Below are 14,861 nucleotides of genomic sequence, written 5' to 3' on the forward strand. Positions count from 1 at the left end.
GAACAAATATTAAAAGCAGCAAGGGAAAAACAACAAATAACACACAAGAGGATTCCCATAAGGATAACAATTGATCTTTCAAAACAAACTCTTCAGGCCAGAAGGGATTGCAAGACATACCTAAAGTGATGAAAGAAAAAAACCTACAGCCCAGATTACTGTACCCAGCAAGGATCTCATTCAAATATGAAGGAGAGATCAAAAGCTTTACAGATAAGCAAAAGCTGAGGGAATTCAGCACCACCAAACCAGCTCTCCAACAAATGCTAAAGGATCTTCTCCAGACAGGAAAAGAAGAAGTAAAACTCTCACTGTTTGCAGATGACATGATCCTCTACATTGAAAACCCTAAAGACACCACCAGAAAATTACTAGAGCTAATCAATGAATATAGTAAATGTGCAGGATATAAAATTAACACACAGAAATCCATACCATTCCTATACACTAACAATGAGAAAAGAGAAATTAAAGAAACAATTCCATTCACCATTGCAACAAAAAGAATAAAATACTTAGGAATAAACCTACCTAAATAAACAAAATACCTATATATAGAAAACTATAAAACACTGATGAAAGAAATCAAAGATGATACAAATAGACAGAGAAATATACCATGTTCATGGATTGGAAGAATCAATACAGTGAAAACGAGTATACCACCGAAAGCAATCTATAGATTCAATACAATCCCTATCAAGCTACCAGTGGTATTTTTCAGAGAACTAGAACAAATAATTTCACAATTTGTATGGAAATACAAAAAACCTAAAATAGTCAAAGCAATCTTGAGAAAAAAGAATGGAACTGGAGGAATCAACCTGCCTGACATCAGACTATACACAAAGCTACTGTCATCAAGATGGTATGGTACTGGCACAAAGACAGAAATATAAATCAGTGGTACAAAATAGAAAGCCCAGAGATAAATCCATGCACCTATGGACACCTTATATTTGACAAAGGAGGCAAGAATATACAATGGAGAAAAAGACAGTCTCTTTAACAAGTGGTGCTGGGAAAACTGGTCAATCACTTGTAAAAGAATGAAACTAGAACACTTTCTAACACCATACACAAAAATAAACTCAAAATGAATTAAAGATCTCAATGTAAGACCAGAGACTATAAAACTCCTAGAGGAAAACATAGGCAAAACACTCTCTGACATAAATCACAGCAAGATCCTCTATGAGCCGTCTCCCAGAGTTATGGAAATAAAAGCAAAAATAAACAAATGGGACCTAACTAAACTTAAAAGCTTTTGCACAATGAAGGAAACTATAAGCAAGGTGAAAAGACAGCTTTAAGAATGGGAGAAAATAATAGGAAGTAAAACAAATGACAAAGAATAAATCTCAAAAATATATAAGTAGCTCTTACAGCTCAATTCCAGAGAAATAAACATCCCAATCAAAAAAATGGACCAAAGAACTAAATAGACATTTCTCCAAAGAAGACATACAGATGACTAACAGACACATGAAAATATGCTCAACTTCACTCATTATCAGAGAAATACAAATCAAAACCACAATGAGGTACCATCTCACACTGGTCAGAATGGCTGCTATCAAAAAGTCTACGAACAGTAAATGCTGGGGAGGGTGTGGAGAAAAGGGAACCCTCTTAAACTGTTGGTGGGAATGAAAATCAGTACAGCCATTATGGAGAACCGTGTGGGGATTCCATAAAAAACTGCCATATGACCCAACAATCCCACTGCTGGGCATACACACTGAGGGAACCAGAATTGAAAGAGACACGTGTACCCCAATGTTCATCACTGCACTGTTTACAATACCCAGGACATGGAAGCAACCTAGATGTCCATCGGCAGATGAATGGATGAGAAAGCTGTGGTACATATACATAGTTGATTATTACTCAGCCATTAAAAAGAATGCATTTGAATTAGTTCTAATGAGGTGGATGAAACTGGAGCCTATTATACAGAGTGAAGTAAGCCAGAAAGAAAAACACCAATACAGTACACTAATGCATATATATGGAATTTAGAAAGATGGTAATGACGACCCTATATGTGAGATGGCAAAAGAGACACAGAAGTATAGAACAGTCTTTTGGATTCTGTGGGAGAAGACAAGGGTGGGATAATTTGAGAGAATAGCATTGATACAGGTATATTATCATATGTGAAACAGACCGCTAGTCCAGGTTTGATGCCCAAGACAGGGTGCTCAGGGCCAGTGCACTGGCATGACCCTGAGGGATGGGATGGGGAGGGAGGTGGGAGGGGGGGTTCAGGATGGGGAACACATTTACACCCATGGCTGATTCATGTCAATGTATGGCAAAACCCACTACAATATTGTAATGTAATTAGCCTCCAATTAATATAAATAAATTAATTTTTTTAAAAAAAGAAAGACTAGATATGCAAAGTTAAATAGAGGTAGATGAAGAAGATTTATATACATTAGAGATTATCTGCAAGGGGAAAAGAACAGTAGGAAAAGCAAACAAAAGAATAAATTTAGAAATAATATAATAGGCTTAAAAAATTACAATTATAAAAAAGAGAAATGAGAAAAAAATGGAAGAAGAAAGAAAAAAGGGGAAAAAAGAGGAAAACTCCACACAATTGCAAAAGCCCAATGTAGAGGCAGAGGTTTATAACAACAATAGAAAGTGTGACTAAATATACACATATACATATAGACACATAAGAAAAATCAAAACAGTCCAACAAAAATTAACTGCAATATATTGACCTGGTGAACAAAGGAAACCAAAAATTGTATCTACCAGAACAAAACTAATTAAAGCACAAACTGGAAAACAAAACTAAAGCAAGGTGCCAATTGGGGAATAAAGCAATGAAAGTAAAACTAACAAATACGTTGAGAGGAAAGGAGAGAAAGAAATAATAGATATGCAAAGTTAAGTAGAGGTTGATGAAGAAGATTTCTATACATTAAAGGTTAATTGCAAGGGAGAAATAACAGTAGGAAAAGCAAACAAAGGAATAAACGTAGAAAAATAATATTAGGTTTAAAAAATTACAATTAAAAAAAAAGAGAAAAGGAAAAAAAAGAGAAGAAAACTCCACAGAACTGCAAATGCCCAACGTAGAGGCAGAGTTTTATGACAATAAAAAATGTGACTGAGGGAAAAAAAAAAAAAAACTCCAAAGCTTAATTGGGTTTCTTAGTGCCAATGAAACTGACAACTATAACAGAGGGGAGAAAAAAGAAAAAAAAATAAAATCCAAAATAATCTACAGAACAAGTAAAAAAATAAGAGTAATAAATGATTTTCTTGAGTCTCTGCTGCCAGAGTCCTTTCCTGCTCTGGGAATCACAGTTCACCTTACCTCCCTAGGTTGCCATCCAACACTGTACTGATCTCTGGACCTGTGTGGGGGCTGCTCAGATTCTAATCTGGTCCTACTCTTGTGTGTTCTTTCCTCCAATGTCCCCAGCTATCAGAGCTAGTGCATTTTCTTTTTTGGGAGCTCTCAATGGCCTTTAATATATTCCACAGACACAGAGTCTGCTTAGTTGATCGTGTGGATTTAATCTGCCACTTGTACATCTGGTGGGGATGTTTTGGGTCTTCTTCCTTAGCCACACTGCCCCTGGGTTTCAGTTGTGGTTTTATTTCCACCTCTGCACATGGTTCATCCACTGGGGTTTAGCTCCTGAGGCTGCCCTGGAGGGCTTGGGTTTGCCCCTGTGAGGGCCAGGTGTGGAAGTGGTGCATCTCCTTGGGTCATAGGGGGTCTGGCAGCACCAGGTACTCAGGGGGATTGGCGGCTAGGGCAGCAGGAAATATAGTGTTCTAGAAGTGTATGGCAACCAGTATTGACCAATAAGCTCCAGTATTCTTGCCTGGAGAACCCCATCTCTGACAGAGAAGCCTGGCATGCCACAGTCTACAGGGTCGCAAAGAGTCGGACAGGACTGAAGCAACTATGTGTGTGTAAACACAAGACTTTTTTTTTTTTTTGTCTGTGGCAGCTCTGCCCCAGTGAGAGTTGAGTGTGAAGGTGGTGCAGCTGCTTGGCTTGCAGGGACCCTGGCAGCACCAAGTGTTCAGGTACACAAACTGCCTCCATGGCAGGAGTTATGGCCGTATCAGTCTTTTTTCAAGCCTCTTGTAGCTGGTGATCAGAAGGCCTCTTTGGCCAGTCTTTCTCCATAGCTCCGCCTGTTCAGGCACTTAGAGGGATCCCTTGCCTGGGGTCCTTCTCTGTTGTTTGTCATGTCAGGCACATAGAGAGCCACCCCCCCCCCCCCCCGCACCGACTGGGGTCTACTCTGTAGATTGGCGCATTAGGCACTTAAAAGGGCACCCTGGGTGGGGTCCTACTCTGTAGTTTGGCTCATTGGTCACTTAAAGGAGCACCCTGGCTGGCGTCCTACTCTGTAGTTCAGTGCATGAGGCATTTGATGGGCCACCCTCTCTATTGTTCAACTGCAGATGCTGGCATGTGGGGAGAGACATGCTATGGTGATAGCCCCACCCCCTATGCGTGACTCAGGAGTATCACCTTGCTTCCATGGCTGCCTGGCTTTCCGACTTCCCTCCATAGACATTTCCCCCCATGATCTCCTCCCTCACATCCCCTCAATGTGTCTCTTGGCAGTCAACAGCAGCCCTCGCACTGGGACTGCTCCAGAATCCCTAAACTCCAGCTCCCAGCTGCTACACCTTCCAGGGGACCTGCATCCCTGTCCAGGGTATGTATGGCTGTGTCAAGGACTGTCTGATTGTCATTCCATTTAGGCTGCCACAGATCAGCTGTTTTACTCTCAGTCTTAAATGTTTATCCTGTGACTCAGACAGTTGCCCTACTGTGAGGATCAGACCCCTGATTCAGTTCCCCCACCTGCTGAGGGTAGATCCAGTCCTACTAATACTCGTGTTTTCCCCCCTAGTTTCTTCATTTTACCAAGTTTTGCGTGATTCTATATAATCTTTTCCACTGGCCAGGTACTCCTGTCCGCTCTCAGCTGGTGTTCTGCATGCACTTCTGTGTCTGAAGTTGTATTCCTGATGTATCTGTGGAGAGAGATGTACTCCATGTCCACCTACTCCACCACCATCTTGTTATCTCAGCTTCACTCTTTTCTCTGCAGCTTTCGCATCTCTTTCAGCCTTTGCAGAATTGAAGAGAGTTAGAGTCTTGCTCTGGGTTAGGTTAGTTTGATCTATCCAGACCATTTAACCTTTCTCCATATCAGCAATAAGGTTGTTTTCACTTCCTTATCATTTGTGTGTTCACTGGAGTAGTACTTTTAGTTTCCTTCAAGAATGTTTCCCTTGCATTCACAACTTGGCTAACTATTTGGTGCAAGAGTTATAGCTTTTAGCCTGTCTCAGCTTTTGATATACCTTCCTTCCTAAGTTTACTTATTTCTAGTTTTTGATTTAAAGTTAGAGACATATAATGCTTCCTCTCACTTGAACACTAGAGATCATTGCAGAATTATAAATTGACTTGACTTCAGTATTGTTGTGTCTTAGGGAATAGTGAAGCCAGAGAAGAGAGAGATAGGGGAACAGTGGAGTAGGCAGAACACACAACACTTATGTATTACATTCACCTTGCTATATAGGTTTGTAGCATCCGCAAACATTTACAATATTAACATCAAAGATCACTGATCATAGATCACCATAACAAATATAATAATAGTGGAGAAGTTTGAAACATTGCAAGAAATACCAAAATGTGGCACAGAGGCATGAAGTGAACAAAAACTATTGGAAAAATGATGCCGATAGACTTGCTTAACCAAGTCTTTCTCCCAAACCTTCAATTTGTGAAAAACATATCAGTGAAGTGCAATGAAATGAAAGATGCCATTTACCCAGATTCATCTAATATTAACATTCCTCTGATTTTGGTATATCATTTGAATATACTCCCCTTACCTTCTCTTCCCTTCTTTACATGTACACACACACACACACACACACACACACACACACACATACACACACACACACACACTGTTTTCCTCAGCCATTTGTGTTTAACTTGCATTCATCACTCCTCTTTACTCCTGAAAATTCCATGGTAAATTTCCTACAAAATATTCTTTGGAGATAATTAAAAACTCTGGATGATGTGATTCATTCAAACAGAAATTTATTATGTTTTTTCCAGATTTTCTAGCTTTTCTCAGTGATTAAGTTTCATATAAAACTATTTAGTCTGCCACTACAAGAAATAGACCTCTGACCTACCTCTATGATCCAATGCCCGAATTTTATTACGATATTTTGTTTTACTATTTTCAGGGTCAGTCTCCTCTCATTAGCCTTCTTTTATAGCATTTACATGCTATTCCTACTTATTTATTTTTATATATGAATTTTTGCAGTTTGTCTAATTCCCAAATAATTTGTTATTAAATTATGAATCAGTTTAGAAAAGATTGACGTTGTTTTCATTTTTATATTTCTACATAAGAAGACAGTTTGTCATTCCATATCTCCAGAATTTCTTTTGGAGTCCTCAGTAGCATTTCCTTTTCTCTCCATCTTTCCTCTGCTCACAGCAAGATGGATTCTGGATATACTCTGAGTACTGTAACAATCACCTGGACGCCTGTATGGAGCTCTCCAAACTGATGAAGGACAGCCGCTACCAACACTTTTTTGAGGCCTGTCGCCTCTTGCAGCAAATGATCGACATTGCTATTGATGGTTTCCTTTTGACGCCAGTACAGAAGATCTGCAAGTATCCCTTACAGTTGGCCGAGCTCCTCAAGTATACCGCCCAGGACCATAGGTAAGGGATTGAGGGAGGCAGTAGTGAAGGAGAGAACCTCCTCTATATGCTAGTCCTTATTGACAGTATATGTTCTTTTGCCTTTTCTGAGCTGTTAGCTTATATGTACAATGGGATAATGATATATTCTTGCTTACTTCTCAAGACTCTTGTGTGTATCAAGTGAGGTAGTATTTATAAGAGTTGTTTATAAATTTGTAAATAAATATATACACAAAATCAGTGTGCATCATTATTTTACAACTTAAGACACTGTCTTCAGGAAGCTTATAGCCTGGTCCTTAGTCCTGAATTCAGCCAAGTGAAGGTGTTTGGCTATTCAGTCAAGTCCAGCTCTTTGCAACCCCATAGACTGTAGCCCACCAGGCACCTCTGTCCATGGGATTTCCCAGGCAGGAATACTGGAGTGGGTTGTCATTTCCTTCTCCAGGGGATGTTCCCAACCCAGGGAACAAACCTGCATCCCCTGTGTCTCCTGCATTGGCAGGTAGATTCTTTATCACTCCCTCACCTTGGGAAATTAGCCAAGGGAACCAACTTTTTATTCTCTGCTTGATAGAGTAAAATATCCTGGTAACAGACTACTCAGCTTGTACTGACCTTAGAATTCTTCTGAAAGGCTACATACCTGGACTTCTTTAGTCTTTTCCTCCCTCTTCTGCCTCATCCTAACTGTACCCTCCCCTTAGATCTAGAGCATAACTAGGAGGAAATAGACTTGTGAGTTCCCCTGAAGTTTTTCAAAAGTTTTTCAGTATTTTCAAGAAAACACCAAAAGGATGAAAGAACTTTATTTGTCTCTTTGAATGGAAATAGTACTTCTGATCCCCTATTAGTAAGGTATATACTGGAAGTTGGGCTTTCCAGGTGGATCAGTGATAAAGGATCTGCCTGCTAAGCAGGAAATACAGGTTCCATCCCTGGGTCAGGAAGATTTCCTGGAGAAGGAAATGGCAACCCACTCTAGTATTCTTGCCTAGGAAATTTCATGATCAGAGAAGCTTGGTAGTCACAGAGTCAGACACAACTGAGGGACTAAACCACCATACTGGGAGCTATCTCCAGCAATGGGAGTGGCCTACAGTAAACCATCCCCTAGTTTTGCATATCCTTTACTTCATGACCTAGAACCCCCAGGCTATTTATAGCATGCTTTTGATTGATATTAAATATCTGACCCTAGGTTTGTTGGCCCAGCTCTCAACTCTCTTCCTGATTGAGCACTCCAAGAATAAAGAAGGCCTTTGCCCAATTTCCTTTAGTTTTTGTCTCATTCTCATCAGGCTCATATCTTACTTTCATTTAACTTTGTTGCCTAGTTTTCTTGGAGCTGATTTCCAGACTTAGTTGCGTAAGGCCACGTGTGGGAGTCAGCTGGCTTTATGTCAAGCTTCTAGGTCAATCTCTAGGTTCATTTTTAAGTTGATATTGTTTCTTTAGCAAATCATGTGTCACGTGCTCCAGGGTTTCTGAAGCCCTGGACAGATTCAGATTTGAAACTAAATGTGGCAGCAATGGGCTCTCCCTTTGTGTAAGTAACACCACCAGTGATAGCTCTGCCTTCCTTGATCCATTGGCTGTGAGGGAAGTAGGTATAGAAAGACTTTGCAAAGGAAGGCTCTGTGTTCTCTTCTCCTTGATTCTGTTTACTAGCTGGGGGATGGGAGTACTCAGACATGAAACTTGGAGGTGAATAAATCTCACTTAAAATATTTAATATAGCCCATTACCAAAACTGAGTCCCAACTTTTCGAAGGAGAAGACTTGTGAGAACTAATAGGATACTGAAAAAAACCCACTAAATTAAAAATAAAAATGAAAAACATTTATGGCCCTAAAATGGCAAGGGCCTTAAAGGAAGTTCTTCTAGTCAGACTTCCTCATTCTATGGCTGGAGAGACTGAGTCCCAAAGAAAGAAAATGACAAAGACGAAGCCTGTGGCATAGCAGGGACACAAAGTATGGCCAGTGGTCTGGGAGCCTAGCCTTTTACAGAGTCCTCCAAGTGCCCAGGAAGATTTGTGAGCCATTATACTACACAATCTGGAAGGCCTTTTCTAGTTCTGCCCGCTCATGATGTGATGAATTTAAATGACCCCCACAGGTATATTTCAAGGTGCTAAGTGACCAGAAACAGCCACTCTTGTACCTAAATCTCAGTGGAGCAGCTTTCAGATCAATGGTTCTAAAATCAGTATATTCAAAGAGTGATTCTCAAATGTTTTTATATCACAGCTCATCTCCTGCCTACTCCTGAGTATCTGTTCCATGGAACCTACCTAGCAGGAGGCTCTAAAAATCAAACTTATGGACTAATGATATTAATTATGTAAATTATATATTTGCATAGGTGCTTTTAAAAGTCCTCCAAATGTCATTTTTAAAGCACAGCAAAAAACTACGTTAGTGTTTTAGGCCAAAGCAATCGTAAGGCCTTTTTGGGTTTAGTGGGAGTCAATAAGATAGAATATCTCCCTGGGATTTGCCATTCCTATACTCCTTCACCTTGTGAGTGGAACCCCTGCCTCAAGGCCTTTTTTCCCCTTTGTCTCTGGTCTCCTCCTCTTCCAGCCCCAGGCACTAACGTGCTGAGAGAATGTTTCAGGCAGTTGCAGGCTACATCAATCCCTGTCCTCATTTGGGGTGACCCACTGAACCTAGCACTATCTCCAGTCCATGGACAGTTCCTTCTTTCTGGCCTCAGGAAGCTGTATCAAGGTGATAGCTCCTGCACTGCATGTCAGAGTAGCTTGGATTTGAAGGCAATTAGAGGCTACTGCAAGCTTGAAGGCTTAGTAACATAGGTATTCAGTTAGGTAAGTCTGAAATGTAGGCAGTCAGAGTAGTTTATGAGGGAGAAGATTAGATGGATAGAGAATGATAAGTGGAGAATAATGCTACCTTTGTTTACAGAAGGGTGACATGTATTCACCCCCCTACCCAACCTTGCTTAAGCTGACAAGAAGGAAGGCTCTGTGCAAGAAGGAGGTTAGCTGACCTGTCTAGAACAAGACAATCTTGGTTCAGTCAGTCTCCTCACTAGGGGGCTGGACTCAGACCCCCTCTGGAAGCCTGAGGGCTCTAGAAGGGTTCAGGCTAGACCACAGCTATTTATTGATTGACAGTTTGGCACAGTGGCAGTGATAAATTCATGGCTGAGTAGTACATGGGGTCAGGTAGAGCATTCTCATACCAGTACTCTCCAATAAGACTTTGTACAGTGATGGAAACATTCTATATCTGTAACGTTTAATATAGTATACACTGTCGGCATATGGATATTGAGAACTGAGAAATGTAGCTGGTGCAACTAAATAATTAAATTTTAAAATGTTTAATTTTAATTAAATGTGGCTAGTGGCTACCATATATACAGTGTAACTCTATGCTTTACTTCCCAGAAGGTGGCTTAAGGCATTTTCCTGATGCTCTCAAATCAGAGAGTGGAATAACATAAGACTAAATAATGGGGTGCTTATTTATATCAGCAGCTTCTGCACTGCAACTACCCCTTCTGTCATTACCCTACCCTGCTTCTAAATGGCGGGCTAAGGTAGTCTTGCCAGAGCAAAACTTTGACAGTTTTACAGAGCACAGTAGTTATGCTATAGATTGGAGCAAGTAACTGTAAAACGTTGTAATGCAATAGGAACAAATATAATATTTTGTGGTTGGGTCTAAGAAGTCAACAATTCAAGGACCAACTGAGAGAAACACAGCTTCTAGAAAGCATATTATAAAGAAATTTAAGAAGTGTTGGTTAATTATAAGTTCAGTATGAGTCAGATGTGACATCCATAAGAAAAACTGGTAATAGCCAACATTCATTAGACTCAGAATAAAAGAGTTTTTGGTGCATGTGTGTGTGTGTGTATGTGAGCACACTCGCATGTTAACAGAGTTGTCTTGAGACAGAATGGACTGCTTAGGATATGTAGTGAGTATCTTGTTACTCGGGGTGATAAGATGTAGTAACACTTGAAGACTATAGTCTGGAAGGTATGCAGAGAAAAGACTGGAGTCAGGGAAGCCAGATAAGAGGAGGCATCTGCCCTGGCAGTTACAACTCCCTTTCTTCTGTGCTGATGTTTGATCTACCACCCCACAGATCAATATATTAGGAAAGAAAAAGACAATTGCTGTGCTCTTCTCTTTCTCTTCTCTTCTTTCCAGTTGGTACTGGGACAGTGAGCAGGTTAGTGACCACAAAGTATGTTCAGCTTAACTTTTCCTTAGAGAAAAGTTAACTCATCGTCCTGCCTTCTCAGTTTATAGTAATTCCACCAAATATCTGGGGTTTCACTTTCAACATGCTTTTCACAGGAGCTATTTGATTGGAAATTAGAGCAGACAGGCAGAGAAAACTTGGCAGGGTGATATAACCTTCAACAAGTGGACCATCCAAAGTCCCAGGAAAATGAGATTAGGATTATACTTCTGAGTTAGAGGTTTTGAGAGACAACCCATATAACATCTATACTAGAGAAATGTTTCCTTTGTATTAATAATACTGCTAACATTTGCTATAAGCCAAGAGTAGAACAATTGTCATGGATTAATAAAACTTCAACAAATTCTACTGTAATTCTCCCCCATTTTACAGATAAAAAATATGTCACTGAGAAGGTAAATGTGATTTGTCAAAGACCACACCACTTGTCAGTGACTAAAGTCTGTTTTGTGTCCAAGGAGTTTATCTCTGGGGGGGAAGGTTTGATTGTTATTTTATAGTTACTTTGGGCAGAGTTCCCTAGAAATAGGTGCTAGAACAGATGGTAAAGTTGTCTGGACTATGCCATGTGTAAAGCTCCCTTCTGGATCCTTTGCAAGTATGGAGCTTGTCCTTATGATCCAAGATGGCTGGAAGAACTTCAGCCTTCACATCTAAATTCTAAGCATCAGGATGAAGTAAGGACCAAAGAATGGCCTTCTGTCTTTCTTAAAGGAGATTTCTCAAAAGTTCTGCCTAACATTTCTATTTGTATATCACTTAACAGAACTAGATCACATAAATCACCTCTTGGAAATGTATTCCTTTACTCCACATGGCTTGGATTCCATCTGAAAATGAGGGCTCTGTTGCTAAGTAGGAACAGGAGAATGGATGTTAGGGTTGACACCCAGCACATTGGTTCTATGGCACATTAACTCATCCAACTTGTAATTTTGTGTCTTCACAGTGACTACAGGTATGTGGCAGCTGCTCTGGCTGTCATGAGAAATGTGACTCAGCAGATCAATGAACGCAAACGTCGCTTGGAGAATATTGACAAGATTGCACAGTGGCAAGCCTCTGTTCTAGACTGGGAGGTAGGACACTTTCACCAGCAGGGACACTGGAGAGTTCAAATACCTTAGCCAGAACCTCACATTTTAGCCAAAGATGAAAAAAGAGTAATTATATTTGAAAAGCAGGAGAAAGGATTTAGATTAGAGCCAAGGCAAAACTCACTGCTAATGAGAGGTGTTGTGTACTTAAATAGCTTTCTAAGAAAGTTGGAGAAAAGTCTGTAGTAAAAGTTTACTAGGACTGGAAAGATTCATTTCCTTGGGTGTTACTAAGAAACAATTGGGTTGACTCAGTAAACTTTCAAAGCTATTTCAAGTCCTGGAATTTTATTACCACCAGATAAATACTTGGATAAGTCGTAATATATAAAAATCCATTCCCAGACCCAGAATGCAAGGTTGGTTCTCTGATGCAGGCCAGCCAACATACTTCTTTTCCTCTTGTCAGGGATCACCTCACCCTGACATATCTACTAGTTCTATCGAAGCCTGCACACTTGAGGTCAGGATCATCATCCCTGCCCAAGTGATAGACCACATTCTGTTGTTTAATCATCTGATCATAAAAATAATCCCTGAGTCTTAATTCTATTGGAAACAATCATGACTTCTCTGAACTCAGAAAGCCTTCAGTGAAGTCACTAAAGCTTTGTCATCTGAAATGTTCACTTGAAGAAGATATACAGAGCCTAACAACTAAATAGAGATTTTGCCTCTAATGCCATAGTTCCTCTGAAGTTCCTGAGGTGTCTGTTCAGTAGAAACAGTGATGGGAGTTTTAATACCTCACAGGTACCTATATGTTAAGTACGGTATTTATTGTTTGTCTCTTGTGCCCATCAGGAGAACCAGGAGTAATGATATTTCATATTTATCTCTTAGGCCCAAGTTATAAAATATGACAGTTCATAGCTAATATAACCAAGATGGAAAAAGCTGGACATGCTACCACAGAGGAAGAGGCAATCTTAAGCCTTGTGGTCATAGTGTAAAAGTTGAGTCAGCTCCCCATTCCACTCGCCTCCACACAGGTATAATTTCCTGTAATTTGAGAGGTAGTATTCCTCTAACTTCTCATATAGTTTAGCACATTATGAGGGGATTAAATATCAGCCTTAGAGTTACTTAACCAAGATCCAGGAAAAAATCATCTTTCCTTTGTTCTGTGACCTCTGTTGCTCTTTAATGTAAATGGCTGGAAATGTCCACAGTTCTGAGCAGCGGGCATATTTTTGAGTCTTATTTAAAGGATAGTATCCCCATATAGAATAGAAAACAGCAGTGATTCTTTGAGGTGCAGGGAAAGGAAGGAAACATCTAAAGAGATCTTCTTGCTCATAAGAAGCCAGCACTGGCACAGACTTATTAGAAAATCACAGATTCTCTTTCCCTTCGTCTGGTTTGCTTTGGCTAGTTGCCTGATCAAATGACCTCTAGCAGGGAAAACCACTAAACCATACAGGTATGACCTAAATCAAATCCCTTATGATTATACAGTGGAAGTGAGAAATAGATTTAAGGGCCTAGATCTGATAGATAAAGTGCCTGATGAACTATGGAATGAGGTTCGTGACATTGTACAGGAGACAGGGATCAAGACCATCCCCATGGAAAAGAAATGCAAAAAAGCAAAATGGCTGTCTGGGGAGGCCTTACAAATAGCTGTGAAAAGAAGAGAAGCGAAAAGCAAAGGAGAAAAGGAAAGATATAAGCATCTGAATGTAGAGTTCCAAAGAATAGCAAGAAGAGATAAGAAAGCCTTCTTCAGCAATCAATGCAAAGAAATAGAGGAAAACAACAGAATGGGAAAGACAAGGGATCTCTTCAAGAAAATCAGAGATACCAAGGGAACCTTTCATGCAAAGATGGGCTCGATAAAGGACAGAAATGGTATGGACCTAACAGAAGCAGAAGATATTAAGAAGAGGTGGCAAGAATACACAGAAGAAGTGTACAAAAAAGATCTTCATGACCCAGATAATCACGATGGTGTGATCACTGACCTAGAGCCAAACATCCTGGAATGTGAAGTCAAGTGGGCCTTAGAAAGCAGCACTGTGAACAAAGCTAGTGGAGGTGATGGAATTCCAGTTGAGCTATTTCAAATCCTGAAAAATGATGCTGTTAAAGTGCTGCACTCAATATGCCAGCAAATTTGGAAAACTCAGCAGTGGCCACAGGACTGGAAAAGATCAGTTTTCATTCCAATCCCAAAGAAAGGCAATGCCAAAGAATACTCAAACTACTATACAATTGCACTCATCTCATACGCTAGTAAAGTAATGCTCAAAATTCTCCAAGTCAGGATTCAGCAGTACATGAACTGTGAACTTCCAGATGTTCAAGCTGGTTTTAGACAAGGCAGAGGAACCAGAGATCAAATTGCCAACATCTGCTGGATCATGGAAAAAGCAAGAGAGTTCCAGAAAAACATCTATTTCTGCTTTATTGACTATGCCAAAGCCTTTGACTGTGTGGATCACAATAAACTGTGGAAAATTCTGAAAGAGATGGGAATACCAGACCACCTGACCTGCCTCTTGAGAAATCTGTATGCAGGTCAGGAAGCAACAGTTAGAATTGGACATGGAAAAACAGACTGGTTCCAAATAAGAAAAGGAGTTCGTCAAGGCTGTATATTGTCACCCTGCTTATTTAACTTGTATGCAGAGTACGTCATGAGAAACGCTGGACTGGAAGAAACACAAGCTGGAATCAAGATTGCCGGGAGAAATATCAATAACCTCAGATATGCAGATGACACCACCCTTAAGGCAGAAAGTGAAGAGGAACTCAAAAGCCT

General features: G+C 40.1%; 1 protein-coding gene across 16 annotated transcripts in view; it reads left to right on the forward strand.

The window, feature by feature from the left end:
• ARHGEF9 (Cdc42 guanine nucleotide exchange factor 9) overlaps window positions 1-14,861 on the forward strand; it is a 426,609-nt gene that overhangs the window by 352,549 nt on the left and 59,199 nt on the right. For all 16 annotated transcript variants that reach the window (XM_061410327.1, XM_061410326.1, XM_061410329.1 and 13 more), the window contains 2 exons: window positions 6,537-6,769; window positions 11,950-12,079. In XM_061410327.1, the coding sequence (XP_061266311.1) occupies window positions 6,537-6,769; window positions 11,950-12,079 (363 nt within the window). The remainder of the gene's footprint in view (window positions 1-6,536; window positions 6,770-11,949; window positions 12,080-14,861) is intronic.

This window comes from Bos javanicus, chromosome X, assembly GCF_032452875.1.
Source record: "Bos javanicus breed banteng chromosome X, ARS-OSU_banteng_1.0, whole genome shotgun sequence".
NCBI lineage: Eukaryota > Metazoa > Chordata > Mammalia > Artiodactyla > Bovidae > Bos > Bos javanicus.